This window comes from Eptesicus fuscus, chromosome 22, assembly GCF_027574615.1.
Source record: "Eptesicus fuscus isolate TK198812 chromosome 22, DD_ASM_mEF_20220401, whole genome shotgun sequence".
In the NCBI taxonomy this organism is placed as follows: Eukaryota; Metazoa; Chordata; class Mammalia; order Chiroptera; family Vespertilionidae; genus Eptesicus; species Eptesicus fuscus.
The window spans coordinates 11,113,330-11,138,377 of record NC_072494.1 but is presented as its reverse complement, the minus strand read 5'-3'; the positions used below and the strand labels follow the sequence as shown (position 1 = coordinate 11,138,377).

The 25,048-nt window shown below is 43.6% G+C and overlaps 1 protein-coding gene across 1 annotated transcript in view; it reads right to left on the bottom strand.

The window, feature by feature from the left end:
- Nucleotides 1-23,412, bottom strand: part of NOTCH2 (notch receptor 2) — a 127,798-nt gene extending 104,386 nt beyond the window's left edge. The window contains exon 1 of the mRNA XM_028154207.2: nt 23,288-23,412. Coding sequence (XP_028010008.2) covers nt 23,288-23,360 — 73 coding nt within the window. The 5' untranslated portion in view covers nt 23,361-23,412. The remainder of the gene's footprint in view (nt 1-23,287) is intronic.
- Nucleotides 23,413-25,048: the final 1,636 nt, after the last annotated feature.

The following is a 25,048-nucleotide window of genomic DNA, read 5'->3' as shown; positions in this document are numbered from 1 at the left end:
CTTTGTAAAATTGTAACTAGATACCATTTCTTCTCAATAACAGAACAGCATCGCAGAAGCAAAGGTAATTATGGAACTGGAGCGTAACAATGATCACACCTCATCTTGACAAGATTTTACTCTTAAGAATGGTGACCGTATTAGGAATAAGCAACCCATCACTATTTGATAAAGCATACCATAATTTAATTGATAAGAAACAAATCCTTCAAAGGACACATCTGCAGTTAAGTTGGTGAAAACTGAACCGCTGAACAGGAAACGTGTGGCCTGCTATTCAGAGAAGGCGGGTAATAACTAATGTGGTAAACCAAAAATGCCAGAAGAGATAGAACATTTTCTTCATCTGGTTTGTTTCTCTCCAGTTAATAAAGGAATCAACTGAGAGAGGGAAAAAGACAAAAATTCATCTCCCCAAACCAAGAAATAACTATCCAGACACATACCGTTAATAATATTGGCTCCCGCTTGAGGAAACCTCAGACAGCTCACAGCACTATTTTTCCACAAGGCTGAGTACACCAGACTCTTGGCTTCCAAAGTCAAAAGGATATATTTCATCACTACAGTTTGGTATAATGTTCCATAAAATCCCACCTTACTTCATGTCCGCACCACGGAAGAACTGTAGAAAATGATGACATGATAAAAGAGATTACTTTTCTGTTTCCTTAGGACATTTTTTTAAAGAATATCTGATGTCATATACCAGCCCTGGTCCATGAACTGGTGGATGCATTCAAAATAAAGTTTTAAATGACAATCGGTCAATAATAAATACTATGCCCTCCAATTCAGGAAATCTGATGCCAGAAATCTAAGCAGAAAAAAGGATTTTTGAAAAGTCTCAAGCAAAAAGAAAACAAAGTGGCTATAATTGAGAAAGAAAGGAAATGGGCAACTTCTTTTTTTGCATCTAAGCCCCACTTCTGAACAACAGCTGTCTTTGCTCAGCTGGAGGAAAACCACAGGCCCTGGAATAACTCACTTAACGTTCTGTGCCTCCTTATGCTAAAATGACACTGTTGACTCAGTAGGCCATGTGCTTGGTTTAACTCGTTTTTCCAGTAACAGTAATGAACGGAGCTGCTCTAACATTGAAATGATTTGCATTTACATAACTGAAAAAAATATTTGGTAATACCTACATATATAGAATATATGTCCCTGAGTTTGCCTGGCTCTGCTGTGTCGCCAAAGTGAGTTTTACCCTCTCTCTAATTTGCTCTCCAGAGTCTCTCCACAAACAAAAAATGGAATTTCCTCTAATTACCAAAATAACCTTTCACTGTATTTACTCAGCATATCTTTATTTTAGCTCATCCCCATAAGCCAGGGCTTCCAAACTCTGAAATGAAATAAACTATTTTCTTTACTTCTTTTTACAAGTCTTGCTCAACTTTGAGCGATATTGCAAAAGACCTGCAACAAATCCACAAATCTTGCATAGCACCAGGACCATTCAACAGCATTCCATAGGAAAGCGTTGTAGATTCTCCATTCTACTACTCTGTCATTTCTAGTTTGTCCCCTGGTTAAGGCTGAAAGAAAAAAAAATTTTTTAACAGCAAACATTTACCAGGTTCACTACTATAATGGTGGGGTGGGAAGGCTTAATGACATCAAACAAAAGTTTTGCACTAACACAGACCATGAAAAGGAAAGTTGTTCATTGTCCTTACATCATAAACAGCATTTTTTTTTTCTCAAGGAGAGATTCGACCTAATTCACAAACATCCTCCATCCTTATCTCTTCCACTCTGGGAAGACAGCTTTTTAATTCAAAACTTCAATTCAAAAACTATGTCGCAGAGGACATTAGAAATATTGCAAGTAAAAAAATGTATCTAATGAAAGAACCAATAGCTTTGACATTCAAGTCTTATGGGCTCCATCCCCTGTAGGGGGTGTGCAGAAGGCAGCCAATGGATGTTTCTCTCTCATCGATGTTCCGATCTCTCTTTCCCTCCCCCTTCCTCTCTCTCTAAAAATCAACAAAAACATATATATATTTTTTAAAAGTTACGGTGATGATTAATAAGAGCAAAGTCATTATTACTAAAAGCAAAATTCCAAAAGAAAGTAAAATAAGTGGAAGGGAACTAGGAAAAGGAACAGGCTTGTCAATAACTAGCAGGACTGATAGCTGGTTAATCTTGGCCTGTGCTCACTCAGTTCCACAAACGGAGGGAGTTCTGTGTGCTTTCTTCACAGTATCCCTAACAACTGTAACAGCGCCTGGCACATAGTGGACACTCACATATTTGTTGAATGAATTAATTAATACATCTGGAAGCTCTCCTCTATGCACTAGAAAAGCTGTGAAAAAATTCCAGCCAAGCTTGCATAGCTCCTGTTGCCCTAAAGCTCAAACACCTGAAATTGCTCCAAGTCTATGGTTCTCAAAGTGTAGTTCCCCAAACACCAGCAGCATCACCTGGGAACTTGCCAGAAATGCAAATTACTAGGTCCCACTCTACGCCTACAGAATCAGAACCTCTGGGGGTGGACCCAGCAGTCTGTGTTCTAACAAACCTCCCAAAACTTGATGCACACTCAAATTAGAAAACCACTATTCCAAAACATGATGACTTGGAACGGTATGCAATCCCATGGAGCCACATGTACAGCCAAAGGGACTCCTGGGAAGTTCATTAGTCCTAGGAACTAGTTACTCATCTAATCCAATCAGGACCCTTTAGAGCCAGCTATAACCTCCAGGGGAAGTTCCCAAGAACTGTTTCTCCTCTTCTGCTTCTCCTCAGCTCATAGACAGGAGCCTCAACTTAGACAAAGAAGCCCTTTGAAACAACCCCTCTAACATTCAGCACAAGGCCTGACTCTTAAAAGAAATGCAAAATCTTTTTCTTAAGCGGTCTCTTAGCTAAGTATGTTCCCTGGACTCACACTGTCCCATATCAAGACTTCTGATCACAGGCCCAGGGTGCTTCCTGAAACTCTACATCACTTCTCAAAAGACGAGCTAGGTCTCACAGCCAGTGTGCACACCGCAATCTAGGCACTGAAGTTATATGGCACTGCTCGACCAATACTCACCAACACATTTGACCTCTTGCCAAATCAATGACAACCATTAAGCATCCACTTTGTGCACAGATATGTGCTTCAGAAAGAAGGTAAATATTAAAACTCCAAAATTAATGTGTTGAAAAATTAATGTTTTGTAATGTACTGATAAGTCAAAGAACACATTTGTGTCACTGGATTGAGTCTGCTCCCTTCAGAAAGTCATGGAAAGCTTACTAATTTCTATAAAACCTTAATTTTCCAAAAGGCCCGTTAGTCAGAAACCCTGCAGTGCCATCAGACTCTCATTAGAAACAACAAGATTTAGAGAAAACACAATGATTTTTATCAAAAGGAAGAAAATATAACTACCTTCTTTCCACTCTGGAAAGAATTGCTAACATACCGTCCAAGGGCAAAAGGGTGCCCTTTAAGAACAGAAAGATCCCATATTTTTGCCAATGAAAGAATCATCCAGTTACACACCAAGAGCCAGTCCGAAGATCTGGCACCTACAGGCTGACTTTGGATCAGGCCCCACAGGGTCTCTGCCTCAGTCTCCACAAATGAACATACAGCCTCGTCAAAGAGATAAAGCACACGAAAGTGCTTAGGTATTGCGAACTATTAGATATTATCTTCTCAACATGCAAATTTATTCCTGTGAATCAATTCCTTCCCTCCCACTCACAGTGACCAAAATGATTTCTATTAGAAAGTGCTCATAAGTGGTTGACAGCAGTTGTAACATTGACTGTAAACCAGAATAGATACTGAATACTTCTGTACTCATAAAGCAGCAGGAAACCACAGACATGACGTCTCTCAAATGACAAAGAGGTATGTTAGAAAAATGACCCAGAGTGCTTTGGCCCTTCCTGGTTTGGGTTGGCAAAAATTTGAACTGGAAAGTCATGGTATTTAAGAAGGGAAAAAAATTTTTTTAAAGGAAATTTTATTAAAAACAACAACAATAAATAAAGTGAATTACTTCAAAACCTCACAAAAGGGTACATTTAAAGAGAAGTTTGGGAACAAGGGGTTGGGAATGGGTGTGTTTTGTCAGGCCTGACTTCCCCTTTACTATGGGCACACTGTCATTTCATGTGGCCCCAAAGAAATAGTGGAGCCATTACTGTTGCTGATAATGACGACCAGATGTGATGGGATGATTGCACATCACCAGTTCTCAGACTCAGGTCTTGTGTAATTGGGTGTGTCGATCGATGTCAGTCCACAGATGGTTATTAAGCTAGTTACAACTTCCCTAAATCTTTTCACTAGACCTGAGCAACATTCTAGATAGTTATTTTCTGCCAACTGAGAATAGGCACTATTACAAAATAACTTTTAAAAAATAGTTCCAAAGTTTATTCCTCCCAACACACACACACACAGCAGGGATGTTTGTTTAATTCAAATATTCGCAGTGTCAAATTTGAAATTTTACCAAACCCATTAATATTCCTTTACTGCAGTGAATGTAACAAGTCGATTCATTTCAACCTGTCATAAATAAAAAGATATATAATCAAGTCTTAATTTTCTATGAACAAATGATATGCATTCTGGATAACCTATGTGCCTCAGGAGCAACTCTGCTATCAAAGCTCTCAGGATGAAGGAGCATGGGGAATCCCAGCTCTCATGATATGCAAGTGCCAAATTCTTCCTGGTGAGAGAGGTGCATGGCCTCGGTGTGGCTAGAGGGCAGTGGCCTTCAAAGGAAGCTCTCGGCTGACCACAGGGCCCAGCCAAATGTCCAGCTGGCTTGCTGGAGGAGTCAAAATGGTCCACTTGGCATTCTGTTGATAAGGTGGCAAACCGTCAACTTGCAATAAGCGGTCCTACACTGTACACCTGAAAGCACGTTTGTGGAGATGGCCCCCTGGAATGAGAAGCACAACTTGTGAAATGCACTCTGTGGCAGGGCGAGCGTGCTTTCAGACAGTAATAGATGTAAACAAGGCAGGGACTCATAAAAGTTAACAGCCTTAGAATTAGTAAGCTACACTGAAGTGCAATGTGGGAGCTTGATCATTTTTCTTTCCCCATGAACATTTGGCAGAGTTAAAATTTTACCCATCATGCATTTTCTTCCCTGAAATATATCAGTTACAGTTCCCACACAAGCTAGCTACGCATTTCCTTGTGGGTGTATGTGTAAAACTACCATAACAAAACATTTTCTATTTCCTCATTTTGATCAAAAGGAAAGACGAAATGCTGAAGTGCACTTAAATGACAGCGCAATACTAACAAGCCTATCAGTGTACACAATTCATATTCTGTTTAAATTTAAAGTTATAAGGATGAAGGAGAGAAATGCCAAGAGCTGTGAAATGAAATTACATTATGCTGTGTGTTCTTGAGAGACCTTCAACTTTAAGGACAGTACATCACTCCAGGCCACTCAGGAAGAACTAAGGCTTAAAAACAGCCGAGGGAAGGTACTCAGAACTAGACATCGGAGCACAGGAGCTGCCTGTTGGGGAACATGACATTGGGGGTCCACTGCAGAACACATGGAAGGTGTGATGAGTTCAGCTGAGTCAGCCACAGGCATCAGGGACAACCGGTTACTACAGGCATAGAATCTTGTTAAGAAAAGCTAATGACCCATCTGGGGAAAGAATCCTCAACTTCTGCTTCATTGCTGACATGCTCTGACTGAGGCAGCTAATCAAACAGAAAGGAAGAGAATCCTTTATTATCCTGGGGAACAGAAGTCGGCTTCAGGGGCATTCTGGAGGAAGCAATGCGGTATAATGAAGCAAGAATTACTGCCCCAGAATCTGGGTTCTAATCCTGGCTTTATAGACTCCCGTGTGGTCTAGAGGAATTCCATAAGCTATCTGAGACTTAGTATTCTCATCTGTAAAATAACATCTCCGGCCCTCCTTCCTTAGCAGAGTTCATTTGTGGCTTAAATAAAATCATGTTTAGAAAAGTGATTATAAAACTGTCCTACACTGTACACCTGAAAGAACGTTTGTTGAGATGGCTCCCTTGTCACTCCCTTGTCAGAAAGCACAATTTAAAGTAAAATATTATTTTATGTAAAACTCCCAATCCTAAATTCTGTGAAACAAAAAAAACCCTCATCATCTAGCCCAGAAATGATAAACTATTGATCACGTGATTCAAATTAGGTCCCATATAACTATAGTATCAGCCCAGCCCAAATGGAGTTGGGAGATATATGTGTGTTAGGCCAGTGTAGTCACCTTAAAATGTTTTTTGGTTTTTTTGTGTTTTTTTTTTGGAATTTCTCCATTGCTCTCTTAGTGTCTCAACAATGCTCAGGAATTACAAGCAAGAGTGATAATCTCCTCCACCTCCCCTCGCCTTCTCTGGCACAGAAATCCGACATAGGCCACTTCACATGCCTGATTAGATAAGCTTTCCCAATGCTGAAAACCAACTGCTTCTAACATTTCAAACCTGATTTCCATGAAGACTCAGGGATGAAAGATCGAAACAAATAAGCCGATTGAGCAGATCCTCCTTATTGAAAGAGTTCTCCAACTTTGATTTGAAACACTAAATATTTTTTTCTATGAATCAATTGCTTTTGACATGAAAAATGCAAGATGCTGCAAATTATGAGCAGACGAACGTGTGTTAATTCACAGACAGTTCATCTATAAACTTGAAATTGCTATAGTGCTTGACTCTGGTTTTTAGGTGACCCATAATCTTGTCCTGGCAAGAGCAGTGTCCAAAGGGAATCATTAAAAGAAAACTGAAACAAGGAGGTCCAGAGACAAGTACTCCCAGCCCGTATATTCCAAACGGGGAATTACCAGGAGGCTAATGAAGTTCAAAGTTTGGGGCCTCCGCACTTGAGTGCCTATTTTGTGCTCAGAACCACGCAATTAAATGTTATTTCCAACATTTACAAACAATTCTGCAAGTTAGGTATGACTGCTATTATTCCCGATACAGAAACAAGGGAACTGAGACTTAGGGAAGTTAAGTGTCTTGCCCAATATCCTTAGCTAAGAATCAGAGCCAGGTCTAGCTGAAGTAAAAATCAAAATGGAGTGGGAAAGGGTATCTACAAGTCATTCCAAGAGATAATTAAAAATAAACAATCAACTTTCGCTGTTATTTATCTCTTGCATTACCCTCAATATCCCTGGACATTCTCTCCTTCACTATTCAACTGGCAGCTGACACAACTAAACCTTAAAGAGGAAGTCCAGTATGTTTGCAAGGGCCCACATGTCTGAGCACTCATATGGAGGACTACATTTTAAAACAGAAGGGATTATCTGTTGGTATCAAACATACTTCTCTCATGTATTAGTACAGACAACCATCCGTTTTCAGTAACAAAGGGGATAATAATAAGGGAAAAGTTCCCAGAAAAGAAAAACCAGGGTTACCCGCATGCTTTTTCTATAATGATATGTGTAGAAATGCCGCACGCAGTTAATTCCAAAGTTCCCAGGCCAAGATGGGTTAGTACTGGGTAGTTTTCGTAATTGGCTATGTCCATTGTTCATACGCTGAGGCATTCCAATCATTTTACATGGTCTCTGACGCTCTTTTCAGAACGGTACAATAAGAATACAAGTGCACAGTCAGGAAAAAGCGATCTGGAACTGAAAAAGCCGGCACAAATATGACTCTGGATTGCCATCTTCAGTCTTTCAAAATGGTTTTCATTAAAAAAAGAAAAAAAGTGACACACTCATTCCTGTTCTTAATCCACTAAAGAATTTCTTTTAGGATCAAGAAGTTAACAGGGAAAGAAACACTCAATAACTTCCCTCGGATTATGACAAACATAAATCCATTCTTCCCCTTTCAAAAAGATTTAGAAGAAAAAATTGCAACTCCTCAAAATGGAATTTTAAAGGTTAAATCATTTCCATGTTATGCAAATGTTCACTCAGAGGAAAGAAATTAAGAGTAAAACTGGAGTCAGTTGAGTACACAAAATATTAGTACATCTAAAGGTACATTATCTGTGGGACTACAGACAATGGCACCGTTGAGAGTGGGTGAGCGTGTGAGCTTTGGAGTCAGGGAAGAGGGGCTCTGGTTGCTGCTCTGTATCACCCACAAGCTGGGTGAGCTGGGCGACCATCCCTTCACCTCTCACTAAATAGGAATCAAAACACCTACTGTGAGGACTGAAGGAAACAGGTAAAGTAATTATTTCCCCCCCTCCCCCAGCATCTGTCACATAACAAACGCTCAGAGTATGGAAGCTACTGTTACTTCTGATAAGCCCCATGAGGACAGAGATGTTCATCTGTGTTGTTCACTCTATTAATAAGGAGACATGCCCTGGTCAACTTTCATGCAAATACTCCCAGTTCCTCCAAAGCGACATTCACATTTATCTCTATCAATTACACTCAAATACTGCTTTCCATAGTGTATACCTCCTCTTTTACTGTAAGTGGCTTCAGCTGCTTTTCTGAAAAGATTTAAATTATTGGAAAATATTTTAAGTGTACATGAGTTAATATATGCACCACTTACATTTTCTGTAAACAGTGTGCTTACGCATAATTATAAATATCTCAGACTATAAAAGAAAACCTTTCATAGTACTCCCACAAGTGAAAAACAAAGTCTTAGAAATAATTATATAGGGAGCAGAAGGGAGTGGTAGGAAGAGGAAAGTTTACTAAATCGTCAAAATAAAATCTGGAGTTTTGTCTAAAAACAAAACAAAAAAACCTGACAACCATGTGCTCAAGGCTGCCAAAACTTGAGACTAAGCAAACTGTAGAGGAAACAAATGTTAAAAATATGAAACCCTTTTCTGAGAAAGTAACTCCACCAGCCCCGGCTAATCCAATTCTGAGTCACTAATGGCACCAGCCCTGCTGGGTTGCCTTAACCACCACAAAGATGTCCAAAGGGACAGGCAGGGGCTCACAGGCAAATTTTTTCTCTGCCTGTCACTGGCATGCTCGATGTGGCCACACTTCTCGCCTCCCCCACCCTTCCCACTTCTTCACCGTTTCATTTTCAGATCTCAAAACACAGGGGTGGACACATTGAGTAGTGGGTATAGAGGAAAGATTACTTGACTAGAAAACAAAAGCTTGGATTCTGGCCCCAACCTTGACCTCGCTCTAGGCCCTCTGGCCAGTCACTTCACGTCTTTGGACTTTGTATATGACACACAATATCCCATATCATAGGAAACTGGGGGGCAAAAGTGTTGGACCTGATCTTGTCCTCAAAGCTATACCTCAGAAAAACCACAGTTTCTGTACTAAACGTAACATCCAACCACAAATGCCTGGCTAAATCAATAATAATTTAATACCTATCAATGCAATTTTTATAAGAGACCAAAGTTTTTTATATTGGAACTATATCCCATTAAGGGAACAGGCTCAAATGCAATACCCCTAAACATGTATAGGGTCACCAGAAACCAGTGAACAATCTACATGCTACAAAGCTGAAGTTCCTATTTCTCACCCCACGTTTGACACAGAAAAGTGAAAGCAACAAAAAGCCAGTCCATACATACTACAACGTGAAATACCACCATCACCACCAACGACTACTTACTGCTCTCTCTTAGGATGTGCCAGGTACTGTTTGTACTGGGAATTTAACACTACAAGCTAATTTAATCCTCACAACAACCCTAACAATTACATGCAACTATTATCTTCATTTTATAAATAATGAAACTGAGGCATGGAGTGCTTAAGAAACTTGCCCAAGGACACAGGGCTAGTACATTTAGAACCAGACCTGCAAGCATCCCCACCCTCTTTTCGAATTAGCTGACAACTCCCTGGAAAAGAGGAGTCTCCAGAAACACAGACAGGGATGTCCCCAAGCAGGGCCCTCAGGAGTTGGGCCATTGCTCCTGAGAGCAGCCGTCGGACAGGCCCATAGCTGTGGCCCATTTGGGCTTAAAGATTCATCTTTAATGGGAACTCCCCTCTTCTCAACCCAAGTTCAATTTGCTTGTCCTGGTGACAGAAATCAACTGAGAGAAGGCCAAGTTCATCAGTCAACGAATGCCCCCCCCCCCCCCATTTCTTATTTATTCAGAAGATACAAAGGATTCCTAACAGCTAACCTCTATACTCAAAACACTGGTCTTAGGCACTGATTTTTACTTATACACATTAACACACGCATCTCCACTGTACAGGAATGAGTAAGGGTTATAGACACAGACAGACTTGCTCTAAATCCCAACTCCGCCCTTTAGTAATTGCATTTTCCTGAGCATGTTGTAGCCTTAGTTACCCCAATTTACCTACTCCCCATCTTGTTGGGTTGCTGTGGTGTGAGACTGTATACTAGTAAATGCACACAGAGCATCAGGGTTGGCTGCAGCCCCTGGCGCCAGACAGACCTTTGAATCGTGACTCCATCCCTCACCAACCACGAGATTCACCCCAATACCCAGAGCTATGAACCCAAGCTCCAATTTCCTTATCTGTAATATAGGTAAATAAATAATATCCATCCCAAAGGATAGATAACCATGTGACTTAAATGAAGAAATGCGTGTAAAGCCCCTAGCAGAATGGCAAACACATAGTAAGAATTTGACACCCCCACCCCCAACTTTTAAAACTGAGGTTTAAAAGTCTAACCACAAGTTTAAGTCCCAGCTCTGTTACTTATTAGCTAGGGCTAAACCATGGAGTACACACCAACTAACCCCTCCGAGGCTCAGTTTCCACCAAGGGTTTGTGAGGATTGAAGGAGGCAACTGTGTGCGAATGCTCTGTAAGCTCTGCATTGCTACGGAAATGTTGGGTTTTTTTTTTTTTACTTTACAAAAATAAGTTTCGTGGTCACTGTATTGACTGGTCCTTCCAAATGCTGTCTTCATCTTTAAAAATGGAAAAACTGAGGCAGAGAAATTTTAAGCCATGGAGGGAAGGACTGGGCCAAAATAAATCCAGACCATGACAAAGCAGAAAACTAATAAGCCTTCAAGAAGAGAGATGAGAGAATAACACCCATCAACCCGTTTTTAATCAACGGCTTCACTTGCTGAGTAAGCCTCTCGCTGCACAGTCTAGGCATAAAAATTCTCCAATTTCCTCCCAGAAACAGTATGAGACTTCAGGGTGAGAAAAACCTTCCCTATCAAATCTCGATTATCATCATCCATAAATTAGTTGCGTGGCTCGGGCACAGAAACAAGGACCACCGGACACAAGCTGGAATCTCACTCTAACTGGTACTCTCTTAACTACCCCTTTAAAACTTTTTTCAATCTTTCAAGAGAAGTGTCCTTCTCTGGTTGGTCAGAAATGTGCATTTCCTTGTTCTCCAGGTCTCCTCATGCTAAATATGGTAATAGCTGGCAAACAACCAGCTCAGTAAATTCCAATAATACTTAAGAAAGCATTCATATTGCCTGAAATTATTCTGAATCGAGCACTTAAGACCTGCAGGGCCTCTGCATAGAGCAGTTCAGCTGGAGCTCTTAATGTCAAAAGCAGCAGGGTGTCTTAAGAACACACAACTGTGGAAAAAAAAGCAATCTACTCTTTTTTATTGCAACATTCTTCAGCAACAACATTGATCTCCTACCCACTGTGCACACAGCTCTGCACCAGGGCAGTGGGAGGCTGGAAGGAGAAATGGAAAAAACAGGTGGTGTCCATGGGGTGCCAAAACAACAGGTTGACTCAGTCAGTTCTGCCCCACAACTAATCAATTTGGTGAGGGAGAGGGGGAGGGAATCTTAGTCACCCGGTTGTCTGACCACACTGACTGGCTAGACCACTGTACAGTGATCAATGAGGTCAAAGGTCAGATTTTGTAGTGCATTAGTCCTGACTTTCAGGGATGTCACCTCCACAATCTTGGATATCTAGGAAGAGAAGACAGAACAGATTACCCTCTACCCGCCCTAAATCACATAATTGGCTCCAAAATATATTGTTTCCCTCCAGTATCCTTTTATCATTAAAGTAAATATACATTTCCTAGGCATATACAACTGATAGTTTAGTGATTTATTATATAGTCAGATTAGAATTTTAAAGTAGCTAAAGAAAATTCCAGTTAATACACAGAAAACTGACCAAGTTCATTAGAAGTCAAAGGATTAAAAAAATGTAACCTAGCAAATAAACAATTTTTATATCAATATGGGTAGCAATTTTATACTATGTAGTTTAACCTGCCCATACCTGTTGCACCATATTTAAGGTAGACAAAGGACTAATATACTTAATATTTAAAGAGATTTTTCAAATCAGTAACCCAAAATAAACACCTTAATGGGTAAAAGAAACAACTTGCCAAAATAAGTAAATAAAAGAAAAGGCAACACAAATGGCCAATGACCATATGAAAAAGCATTCACCATCACTAGTCAGGGAGGCAAATTAGGATGAAGCAGAATTTACCACTTATCCACTTAGTAAAGAGTTTTCAAAATAAAAATAGGTTGACAATGTCTGGGAACACTGACGTTCTGCTGATGGAAATATAACTTGATCAAGTTATATGGAAGGGAATTTGGCAGTGTGTATCAAAAGCCACAGAACAGCCCATACTCTGATACAATAATTTGACTTCTGGGAGTTTATGTTAATGAAACAGATATCCCTACAGAAAGTTATATACAAAAATGTTCATCACAGCATTATTTATAATTATAAAAATTGGAAACTATAGAGATTTCAATTTAAATAAAATATAGTAGATTCTTAAGGTAGAACAGTAAGCAGCCTTTAAAACCACATTCTTAAAGAACACATATATATGGAGAAATGTTCACAATATTTAAGTGGTGCAGAAGCAGATGATAAAAATATATGTATATTAAAATCCCAATTACAATAATAGTCAGAAAAAACACTGAAATGTTTCAACATATTAACTCTGGGTTTTGGTTGGAGATGGTGGGATTACTGGACATTTTAATTTTCTCTTACGTTTTCCTGATTTTTTAAAATCCTTTTTCCTGGTTTTTAATGTCTCTTTGACATATTAATGTCTCTTCTGGAAATCTAACTTAATGAAAAATATCCTAAAGAGCAAAATTTCTTTCTATATGAAAATGATCAGTACCATTTATACAGGGGGGGAAAAAGATGGAACCAACGAAATATGCAAGCAAACCAAAGGAGAATGGTCAAAATATAGTAAACTTATTAATTAGAATATTATTTAACCATTAAAATTCAATTTATGAAAAATATTTATAACCACCGAAGTAAGGCAGAACAGAAAATTGTATATATATCTTATGAATCAACAACTTTTTAAAAGTAAAGATATGAAAAAAGACAGAAAGATGTACATCAAAATAGTAACAGTAAAATACTACCACCACCACCACCTCTGCAAATCTTGTACAGGTGCCAGAGAAAAATCAACAAAATACAGATAAGTTTATTATGTGTAAACTTAAGAAATAATGCTGCTGTTATGTAAACCTACCTTAAAATGTTACAATATTTGTAGTTAAAACCATTGTCCTTAAATCTCTTATTGCTACTTCCTTTAAATAGTAACATAATGCCAAAGACCTGCACAATTCACAGGATATGATTTTTTTCTCTAATAATCCTCATAAAGATTAGAAAGTGCTTTAAATGTTATAATAAAGTAAATGTCCTTAATGTTTCCAATTAAAGAAATATGGTCTAGCAAATAAAGGTATATTCACAGCAAAGAAAAACATAATAAAAAGTAATAATCAAAATTACAAATGTCCTCAAAGTTCATTGAATCCTCATACTTTCTGGACAAATGCATGTGAAAACAGAGAATTAAGCAAAAGTTTCTTTGCAGCTCACTACATTTACCATTTTGAGAAGTTAACACATTTGCACTATCTAGTTTTCTAACTACTCATGTTCAAAAACTCAACAGAATATATTAGCAAGTGAACAGTATTTAATTATTCTTATTTGAATCGTGGGTAAGTATGCCAACATAGCAACCTCTCCCTGTTACGTGCCAGTTAAAATAGGCTATTTCATCTTTGAAGCGTAAAAGCCTTCCAGAATCTCCTCACAAAAGAGGGATGGGAGTAAAAAGAGATGAAAAAGAAGCAAACAACAATTTAAAGTACACCTGCCTCTGAACAAGGTAGCGTAGTTCAGAATGTAACCACAACTTCTCGTTCAACACTTCAGCCAGCAAAGCTGGATTTTTAAAGGGATGCTATTTGTTAAAAGACAACGTATTATTAGGAAGACAATATCTGACTCCAATCAAAATATTATCATCATGTGTTCCTTACCTCACAAAATACACACACACTCGTTCTTCATATGAATAAATATATATGAGGGTGGGACAGCTACTCTTAACCCAGAAACAGGTTCTGCAACACCCTCTGACCCAACCTGTCTGTGAGACAATGAGTCTGTCTTGGCATGATGTTTAGCTGAGGCATTCAAAGCACCAGGGCCACTGCCCAGCTGCCAATATCCTGCAAAAGGAACTGAGGTGAAGACCAGAAACTGCCCGAGGGCAGGCCTCTCGGGAAGGTGCTTTGGTCCCATGGGAGGAAACACCCGGGCCCTCGCTGCCTGGCCGGAAGACCCAGGGCACCAGATCTGGACCAAGGCAACTGGCCTGCGGTTCCACAGTGGCCAGGGACAGTATAATGACACCCCCACCCAAGAGTTTGCTCAATCCTATCTGGGAAGGCCCAAACTTTGAGGAGCTGGTAGAACAGGGTTTTGCCAAGACAAGCACAAGAGGGTGAGGGAGATGTGAGTGTGATTAATCAATGCCACCCACCAGCAGCTCTGGGTGTGCCCATGCCACGCCTCAGTCATTGCCCGGCTGTGACGAGAAGTTCCTTCAGCGACTGTCACTGGGAACCAGATCTTCCAAAGGAGATATACTTCCACCTTAACTTGCCCTAGATCGGGCTTGGCATCCAGGCTGAGAACACAGCCCTCTCTCTGGCCACAAACCCACTAATAGACATAATAGATACCATGACATGTGCCAAATTTATATTTACACCCTCAGCAGACAAAGGGGTCTCTGTCTTTCCCCAAGCCAAGTTTTTGTATTTTTAAATTACAGCAGAGAGAGAGAGAGAGAGAGAGAGAGAGCAGCACACAAGCCCAGCAGGGGTGAGCTGGGGGTCGTTGTTCTGTGGTGAATGGCAGTCTCCTCTCCCAGCCCCTGCAGCCCTCAGTCACCCTGACTGCAGGAAACTGCTCTTAGAGAGCGCAGAGAAGTGACTGACTAAATGCTAAATGACCGGACGTCATATTCCTAACTGTGTGCTCATTTGTCTCTACGATGATGTCAGCTCCTTGGGAGCAGGACCCTACCTTCTCCTCGGTCAGTGATTCCCACACATCTTAGAAGAGCAGAATACCCTGTACTCCCTGCCACAGGACGCTACGGGAAATACACAAATTAAGGGTGAAAACACACCGCAATCCTCCCTAACACCATTCAGAGAGCTACCAAGATGATCAATCTTAGAGCCACTAGGTAGGACTCCTAGCAGAATACTACATGGAAACATGTATCCACATACATAAATCAGATAATAATTCCTTCGCTTTTCTCACTCCAACCTATGGCTTTTATCACCCCCTTTCTTGGCTTTACTCTTCTTTCTAAGGTCTCCAACTATTTTCTGCCACACAGCTGCTGTTCCCCTCAAAAGGAGAGCGAGAGACTGACATACCTTGATGTGGGGTTGGGAGGATGAGAAGAGATAAACCAAAGAAATTATACTTATATGCATAGCCCATGGACAGGAGCAATAGGGTAGTGAAGACCTGGGTGGGTGAGTAGGGGCTGGGAGGAGGGGGAGAGGGGGGAGAAATGGGACATATCTGTAATACCATCAATCCTATATAATAAAAGGCTAATATGCAAACTGTCCCCTTGACTGGGAGTTTGACCGGGAGTTTGACCAGGGGGCGGGCCGGCTGGCCAACCATCCACGGCCCCTCCCCCTGGCCGGCCCCACCTCTGATTGCCCTACCCCCCTAGGGGCAGGGCCAGCTGGCCAACCTCCCGTGTCCCCTCCCCCCACAGGCCCAGCTCAATCGCCCCAATCAGGGTGGGCCGGCCAGACCCCACCCATGCACAAATTTGTGCACCAGGCCTCTAGTAAAAATATATTTTAAAATGAAAAAAAAAAACAAAACACACTTATGTTCACACAAAATCCTGTATATGAATGTTTATGGCAGTTTTATTCATAATAGCCAACACTGGAAACAATTCCTATTGTTCTTCAACAGGAGGGGGGCGGGGAAAGGAGAGGAGAAAAAGAGCAGATCTACCGCCAACCTCCTACCACCACCAATAAGCCCGTTTGTCCCATCCAGCGGTCATGAGCATGGCCCTTCAGATCTGAAGCCACTTCCTTCTTCCGATCAAGGACAACATCAGCGTCTTCATCAGAGGAGCACTCCTGGGCCCCTCCTTGCAGACTGCTCTGTGCTGCTCAAGAGGTCCTTGATTCCTCCTTCACTCTCCTTTTGCTAAAAATTCCCTTTGCTGCTGCTGGAGCCCAGATACCCCAAAGCAGGGCTGCCTGAATGAGTGACCTTTGCATCTTTCTGCACTAACACATCTGAAGGAAACCCCTGAGAGTAGACATGTGTTCATGGGTTAACAAAGCACACAGCCTCAAAGGCAGCAGCATCCACAAGGACTAAGGACGGGATTCCTCAGTGGATACCAAAAAGACTGCGCAACATCTATGTATTCCGGCACTGCGGCTAAGATCCGGATGGAGGGATAAGGAGGCTTCCACCAAAGTCATACATCACACACACACAGCAGTCCTACAACTTGGGAGAGTTTTTATATTTCTAAATTACAGCTGAGATCGAGAACAGATTTTTTTTTTTTAAGGCAAAACAACTTTACTAACCTTAAGAAGATACCCGGGAGTTGTATCTTCTGTCTAGTGACCTAGGCATTCAGCAAGAAGCAGACACTTTCAAGGGGGGAATATAGCCACAGGGCCCAGTCAGAGCGGCCCACCTCTCCAGCACCACCAAAGAACAAACACACAAAAACTAAGCCAGAACCCCTGGGCTTCCTCCGTCTCACTCTTCAGTGAGTCCCAAACTTCCCTAATAGCAAATCACCTGGCTGTTTCTGAACCATGCATGTCCTCAGACACTATCCCAGACCCACTGAGTCACAATGTCCAGAGAGCACCCCCCGTGGGATCATCTTTGTGCTCCTCGCTGAGTTTAGCTCCTTTTGCAAAGGGGTGGGTGTCAGGTCAGTAAAGGGCACCCCTTTTTGGATACTGTCAGCCACACAAGGCTCATGACTGTATGAGGCCAATTCCCGAGAAGATGCAAGGCAGAGTAAGATAGATTCCATGAGAAGATGGCGGCAAGTCACACTAAGATAGACGACAGGTGGATATATAAAGATCTTTTTAAGAATCAGAGGTGCGAAAAGATGGACTAACCTGCCTCTGGAGGCAGGGAGCTGTCTGTCACCAGAGGTGTAGGAGCAGAGAGCAGGTAGGCTATCTCCTGACCAGTGTGTTGTAAGAGGATCGCACCCAGCAGGGGATGGACAGAAGGACCGGTGGGATTTAAAGTCCCTGCCAACACATACGTCACCGAGGAGGACAACTTCAGCCACCCATTAATTAATGAAAAGAGATAGCATGAACGTCTGTAGGTGGGGTCAGCTTTCCACAGATCTCTTCTCTTCAAAGGAGAAAGGAGCATGAAGACACACCCCTGACTCACCACCAGCCTCTCCTCCAGGATGTCCCCGAGGTGGAAAGGACAGAGCAGGAGTCATAGTTGCTGTGACCAAAACCTGCCGCTCGCTGACTCTGCGTGTTGGCCACACGCCAGACAGGTTCCATGGGCCAGCATGTGTCGCAGGCCCTGCCCTCAAGGAGCGAATGTGGTGGCAGAGAGAGCTCACACACTTTATGGTTCTCTCTCTCTCTCTCAAAAAAAAAAAGTTTATTATTATCTCACCTTTAGCATTTTTGTCAGTGGCCGTGGTTTTCCAGGAACTCTCTTGGTGGGGGGAAAATAAACAAACTTTTGTAAACACATATTGTCAGTTGAGTATGAGTTTGCAATATCCAACTCACAATGAAAAAAAAAAAACACAACAAACCTCAAAAAGTCATCTAAACATAAACTTAGTTAACTCTAATTTTAAAAATTTAAAAATACTATTCCAATAGTCCCTAAAATGATCAAATCACAGTAAGGGATGGCAATTCTGAACAAAATAATGGAAATTGCTGGCCCAGTAATATAGTAATACAGGAAGCGACTCAAGTGAGAGGCAGGGGGTAGATGCCAGTGCCTGTGAGGCTAAATTCCAAAGTCAAAGTGACCTTTATGAATTGCAGAAGTGATCAAAAAGAGAGAGAGAGAGAAGGAAACAGAGAGAGAGAGAGAGAGAGAGAGAGAGAGAGAGAGAGAGAGAGAGAGAGAGAGAAACTCAAAATAGCAAGTTTAAATAAAATATCTGGGGAAGGGAAAAATTTGGTTTTCCCCCAAATGTAAGGTAAGCAATGACTCTTGCAAATACTATTTTCTTAAAACTGGAGTACCACAGTAGTGCAAAATAATAATTAAAAGTAGTTGTTCAATTGAACAAATATTTATTGGCATCCTATTAGAGGTCAAGCCACTGTCTAGATACAGGGTAGGGGTGGGAGAATTCAGACTAAACACATAAGTGAAAAGACAATGTCCCTCCCCTCCCCCCAGGATGTGCTAAGTGTTTTTCTGTTTAGGAGCTCATTGGTACAAGAGATGCAAGTGGTCTGGAAAGTAAATGAGGTACTGGACTGAGGACCAGAAGAGAGAGATTCTAGTCTCAACTCTAACATTGGCTCAGTGTCTATGGACAAATGGACCAAAAGAGTACCCCTCCCACAAGACTGCAGGACTCATTCGTAACAACCTGGAGGAAAATTCAGTGTTCTGGCTCCTAGTCCAAAATACTGTACATATATTTTATGTATAAAATGCATACATAAAGAGAGAAAAGGAGAAGAAGACCTTTTGACTCTAAGTCATTTGCCAAGAAAGGGAAGAAGAGAAGAGAAGGAGATTCGGGAAAGAGTAGGAGGAAAATGAAAAGTTTAAGTTGTGATATCAAGATAGAAATATAAAGAAACTAGAGGCCCGATGCACGAAATTCGTGCAAGGGGCTCAGCCCTTGCAGCCCCGTGGCCCCGCCCACTGGTCATTCTGGAAGGTCGCCCGGAAGGTCGTTCCACTGTCCAGTCTAATTAGCATATTAGCTCTTTATTATATAGGATTACGCTTTGATTGGTTAAACAGACAACTGGACGACCAGACGACCGGACGACCAGACACTTAGCATATTAGGCCTTTATTATATAGGATAAGGAGTGTCAACACATTATATAGGCAATGTAAAATCTCTTATATTCTCATCCAAATCATGGCTTAGAATTTAAAAAATATATATATTTTTATTTCTTTCAGAGAGGAAGGAAGAGGGAGAGAGAGTGATAGAAACATCAGTGATGAGAGAGAACCACAGATCAGCTGCTTCCCGCATGCCCCCCACTGGGGATCGAGCCCACAACCCGGGCATGTGCCCATGACCAGAATCAAACCCGGGACACTTCAGTCTACAGGCCAACACTCTATTCACGGAGCCAAACCAGCCAGGTTTAGAATTTTTTTTACTCTAAAACCATTAAGGGCAAATGAAGAGAAGGCCCAAAATGATATAAATGAATGAAACTTGATGAAAAAGAGATAACAGAGAAGAAAAATGGGGTGGGAGCATATAATAAAATCATTCAAATATATAAAACCCCTCTAAGAAGACAATGGGGACCCACTGTGTCCCTAAGAAGTGGCATTATACTCTACAGCTTGTATGTCGAACAAAGGGTTAAACACGGGAATGGCTGGCTAAGGTTTGGTTCATTCTAGAAATTATTAAAATTAAGAAGGGGCGATCCTACATACACACCTGAGTGCAGAGTAATGAACTATCAGTGGGTTCCAACTAAGTTACTGTATTAGAATCACCTGTACGCCTTGAAAAATACTGATTCTCAGAATCTCTGGGCGTTGAGTCCAACTATCACCCCAGCTGGTTTAGATGCAGCAGGGACATGCAGCTTTGTCCTATCACAGTGGACAGGGTAAGGAGGAGGACCACGAGGAATGGCACCAGAGAATGGGAACTAGATCAATGCAAATTTTGTGGGCGAAATAAAATCTCTGTGGGTATGATATTTTTAAAATGTACTGCAAGGCTGCCCTGAAGCATACAAACATATCCCACTGAATTTCAACATGCCTAAAGGTCCCAAGGTCAGCCACTACCATTCAGGTGAACCAGAAGTTACCCCTCCATGCCACAGGAAGACTACAGAAGCGGCAACAGAGTGGGAATGGTGCAGAAGAGGCGGGCAAATATTTTTAAAAGTCAAAACATTGGGAAACAAAAAAGAGAGGCTACACGTAATCACTCTCCTTCCTTCCCCATTCCCTCCACCCCCCACCCCAAAGGAATAATAATATAGAAAGAACAAGAAGAAGGAAAAAAGGAAAGTAGTTTCATCTCCATCTGAAAAAGAAAACAAACACAATTTTGCTCTTGGTGATATTTTTTTTAAAGCAAGAGATGCACGCAGCTGAGAAATTATCTAGCGGGCAGCAAAACCAGGGAGTCCCCTCACATTGCAGAGCAAAAGAAAACAAGGCACAAGGGGTGGATATGCGTAGCGGTTTAGACAATCAGACAGGTGGTTGACAGCTCCTTGCCTGATGTTTACATGAACAACTGGCCACAAGCCAACTATAGGAACACTCAAAAGTTTGGAAGGGTGTGTTACCACTGGTACCTTGGCAAAACACAATTAACAGAAGATGGAGAAGCGTCAAGAAAGCGCCACTGCCACACTCGGAAAAGAGTTAAGGTTTTTACCAAGAAACGGGTTTTTAAATCTCTTCTATTGTAGGTGAGCATCTGTACAACACTTGCCTAAAGATCAAACTATCTAAATAAATCTTGTCCTTTGAGCTAACTGACTAACACTCGACGTGTCCACCTAAAAGCTAGGTAATAATGGCAATAGCTCATCAAGGCTGAAGTGAAAGAGAGGACATCTGCCCAGCCGGTGGCTCAGTTGGTTGAGCGTGCACCGAAAGGTTGCCGGTTCTATTTCCAGTCAGGGCACATACCTGAGCTGTAGGTTAGATCCCTGGTCCAGGCATGTACGAAAAGGCACCTCATCGATGTTTCTCTCTCACATTGAGGGCTCTCTTGCCTCTCTCTCTCTCTCTCATAAGGATTAAAAAAACAACAACATCTATGTACTGAGGTCCTAGAATGAGAGGAGCCTTGTGTGTCAGGATAGTTCTATTTTTGATTTATCATTTAACACTTAATTTTGCAAATCGCTCTGCAATCATATTTATTACTCCCTCCAAGTCTCTAAAGTAGGTTACTTCTTTAGTTCTACTTCATAGGTGAGGAGACTACGAGTCGTGGCGATGAAGTTATTTACTTAAAACAAGTTAATGGTAGACCAAAGATTGTGACCCTCAGGCTAGCCTGTTGTTTCTACTCCTCTCTAGTCTAAATCTACACTCATACTAAAACTCTCCCTCAAAGAAAAAGGGAGGGCGAAAATACCATGGCATGCGTTCGGTTAAACAATCCCAAAACAACAGGTTTGCTTTATCATCTCACAGACTCCTCGTCCACTCCTGACATTGAGAGGGGTCTGGAATTTGAACTTTCCAAAAAGGATCTGGTTGGTGCTGAACAAGCCAGCACTGTGATAACCTTGTTCTCTTTAAACATCTGTGATTGGCATGTCGAGTGCCTGTTAACAATGAACAAAGAGCAAATTTTTCTGAACCTCATCATCTTCTTAACCTTTTCTTTGCAAAGATCCATCATAGCCCAGGTACCCGTTTTTTGTTGTTTTTTGTTTGTTGTTTGTTTGTTTTTTTTGGTCAAGGTAGGAGATTCCTTCACATGAGGCTACTTTTAGTTCCACAAACACACACAAGCCACCTTCCTCCTGGAAGCGAGAGTTCAGAAAAAGTAAAACACAGCCCTGCCCTGGAAGGGCGTTATGAATACCTGCTGGCTGCCATGGGTTAAACATACATTCTCTTTCATGAGTCCTTTCAGCTGGGTCATTTCATTCCCGTTTTGTGGCGGGTTCATACAGCAGAGCTGGATTTGAACCCAGGATTACAGAGCTGGGCTCCAAAGCCCATGCTCTTTCCCCTAAACAGTCTGAATTAAAAAATAAAAAAAATAAAATTGGAATTTGAGATCTTGGGTGAGTGAGGTGTAAAAAAAAAAATGATTCGACTTCCCTTCCTTGGTCCAACCGTGTTCGGAAAGACTGTTGCAAACATCCATCCAGAGGCTTCTTCCCAAAGGAGGCGCTTTGAATGACCGGCTCCCTTTCCCTCACCTCCCCGGGCCCCACCCCCACCCGACCTGCCCAAAGAGCCGCACGCTGGGCTGCCAGGTTGGTGGAGTTGGTGATCGTCACACCACATTCCTGGGGCCGGACACAGACTCCGAAACAGCGCCCGAGCTGCGCGCCTCGGAGAGAACGAACAGCAGTTGAGATTTTTTAAATCATGTGGCCCAGCAGGCAGCCACACCAGTTTTCCTGCTGCCCTAAGCCTCCCCCTTTCAGAGATTCCAGCACCACACACCGGATTTCACCGCGACCCAGGATTCGGGGTGTCAGGACCCGGGCGCACGGCAAAAACCAGGGCCCCATCCAGACCAACCCCACCCACCCGGACGGTGTGCCTCCGCCTGGGCACACGCCGTGCGGCCGGGAAGGTGAGAGCCGTGGGGCTGGGAGGCCCTGCGCCCCCCCGCCCCTGCTCCTCCAGGCCGGGACCTGGCATTCCTTCGCGCGGCCCCTCTGCGGTCCGCAGCGGCGAAGGTTTGTCACGAGCCGCCCGCCCTCGGTTCCCCTTCAACCCCCAGGAAACGCGGAACCAAAAGGGCAAGACTGCCCAACACCCCGAACTCCAGGCTCGAGCAAAAGGGAGTTTCGGAGACTTGCTCCCCGGCTGAGGAGGCGTGTGGGGAGCCACCCGCCGCGGGGAGCGGGCGGCGGGGAGCGCGGGGGAGGGGACGCGCCCAGGATGTCCAAACTTTCGGGAACCAAGTGGCCTCGCTCCGATCGGACCACAGGGGGCCCGGCCCTTCTCACACAGAGGGGGGCGGAAGGGTCCCCCCAGGTGGCCGGTCGGGACGGGGACGGCAGCGCGCGGACCGCGGCGTGGGGGGCAGCACCCCCGGCCGGATACTCACCACGCGCGGGGGCCGCGCGGCACAACCAGAGCGCCAGCAGCACCCACAGCCGAGCCGGGCGCAGGGCGGGCATCTTCTCGATCGCCTCCTCCGCCGCCGCCGCCGCTGCCGCCGCCGGGGCAGATCCACATGAGGAGGGGGTCCCGATCGAGGGGCCCCCCACTTTCTCCTCCCTCTTCCTGCTTCTGCGGACCACAGCCCCGCGCTGCACCGCGAAACTCGGGCTCCACTCCCCCTGCACCCCCAGTCAGTCGTTCCCGGCCCCCGGGCCGTCGCCTCAGCCGCCGCCCGAAGTTTGGCTGCAACTTTCTCGGCTGTGCAGCGAAGCAGCCTCGTGTGTCCTTCCGCCTCGGCCGCCTCCTCCCACCTCAAGCCCCGCCCCCTGTCGCCAGCCCGGCCGCCGCCTCGGCACCCAGGGGTTTCCCGCAGGAAGAAGCGCCGGCCGAGCAGCGCGCGGAGGGATCTACGAGGAGCTCCCAGACACGCCAGCCGCCCCCGGCCCGCGGCGCGGACCCGCGCGCCCCGGCAGCGAGCGCCATGGGCATGGGAGCGCCCGCTGAGCCCGGCCTCTGCCGAAGGCGGACGCTGCAGCGCAAACACGAGGGCTTCCGAGACCTTGAACTTGCAGGGACGGCCAGGCCTCAGCCAGTGAGCTAGGTACCGTCCCCAAACCCACACAGCCGCACACACTCCCGGGCTCCCTGAGGGAAGGCGGTCGAGGACCCGTGCTGTCAAGGAAATGGGGGGTAGGGCGCCAAAGCCCATTTAAAATGTGCGGCGCCCTTCATGCACTCATTCATTCACTCACTCACTCGCTCGTGCGTTTGCGCGGCGCCGTGGAATGTACCCAGGACGCCCGAGGCACAGGCTGCTTCTGCGCGCCCAGGTGTTGCGGCTGACGGTTGCGGGATTCGGGGCAGACTCTCAAGAAGGAGCTGGGATGAGGGCAGGATCTTAAAAGGTCAGTCCAACGTGTAAGGACGAGGAGACCAGCTAGGGATACGCCTTGTAACGTTGTTTATAATAGCCCCACGTTAGAAACAACCCGAAGGCCCACCCATAGGAGAACGAGGGTATATTTATTTATCAAATGAAACGCAATACACCGATGGAAAAGACTGAATTCACGTATGTCACTAGGGATAAATCTTAAAAATCAAGATGGTAGTGGAAAAAAACTCATTGCAGAAGGAGATATAAAGTATGCCATATATATATACACACATATATATATACACACATATGTACATATGTATATATGTACATATATATGTATATGTATGTGGGTGTGTGTGTGTGTGTTTTCATAACAACACAAAATAGTACTTATGGGTGCAGATCACCCAGTATATATATAGTAAAGCAATAGAACCAGAATACTGGTTACTTCCCGGTCAGGAGAGTGGGGGATATGATCAGGCATGGGTACTAGTGGGCTTGTTGTTTGTTAAGAAAAGGGCTGAAAGCAACAACCACAAACGTTTGTGTGGGCATAGCATTCCAGGGAGCGCCACCACGAAAGCGAGGGGAGCAGCAGGCGACTTTCCGGCACTGTTACCAGTGACAGGCGTCAAGGAGGGAAAGGGGTTTGGGACCCGATCCTGCAGGACTTGGAATGGCCAGTTGCAAACGGGGAGGGGTGCCCCAGCCAGGTGGATCAGTTGGTTGGAGTGTCTCCACACACCAAAAAGGTGATGGTTCAATTCCCAGTCAGGGCACATACCTCGATTGCGGGTTCGATCCAGGTTGGGGCACGTATGG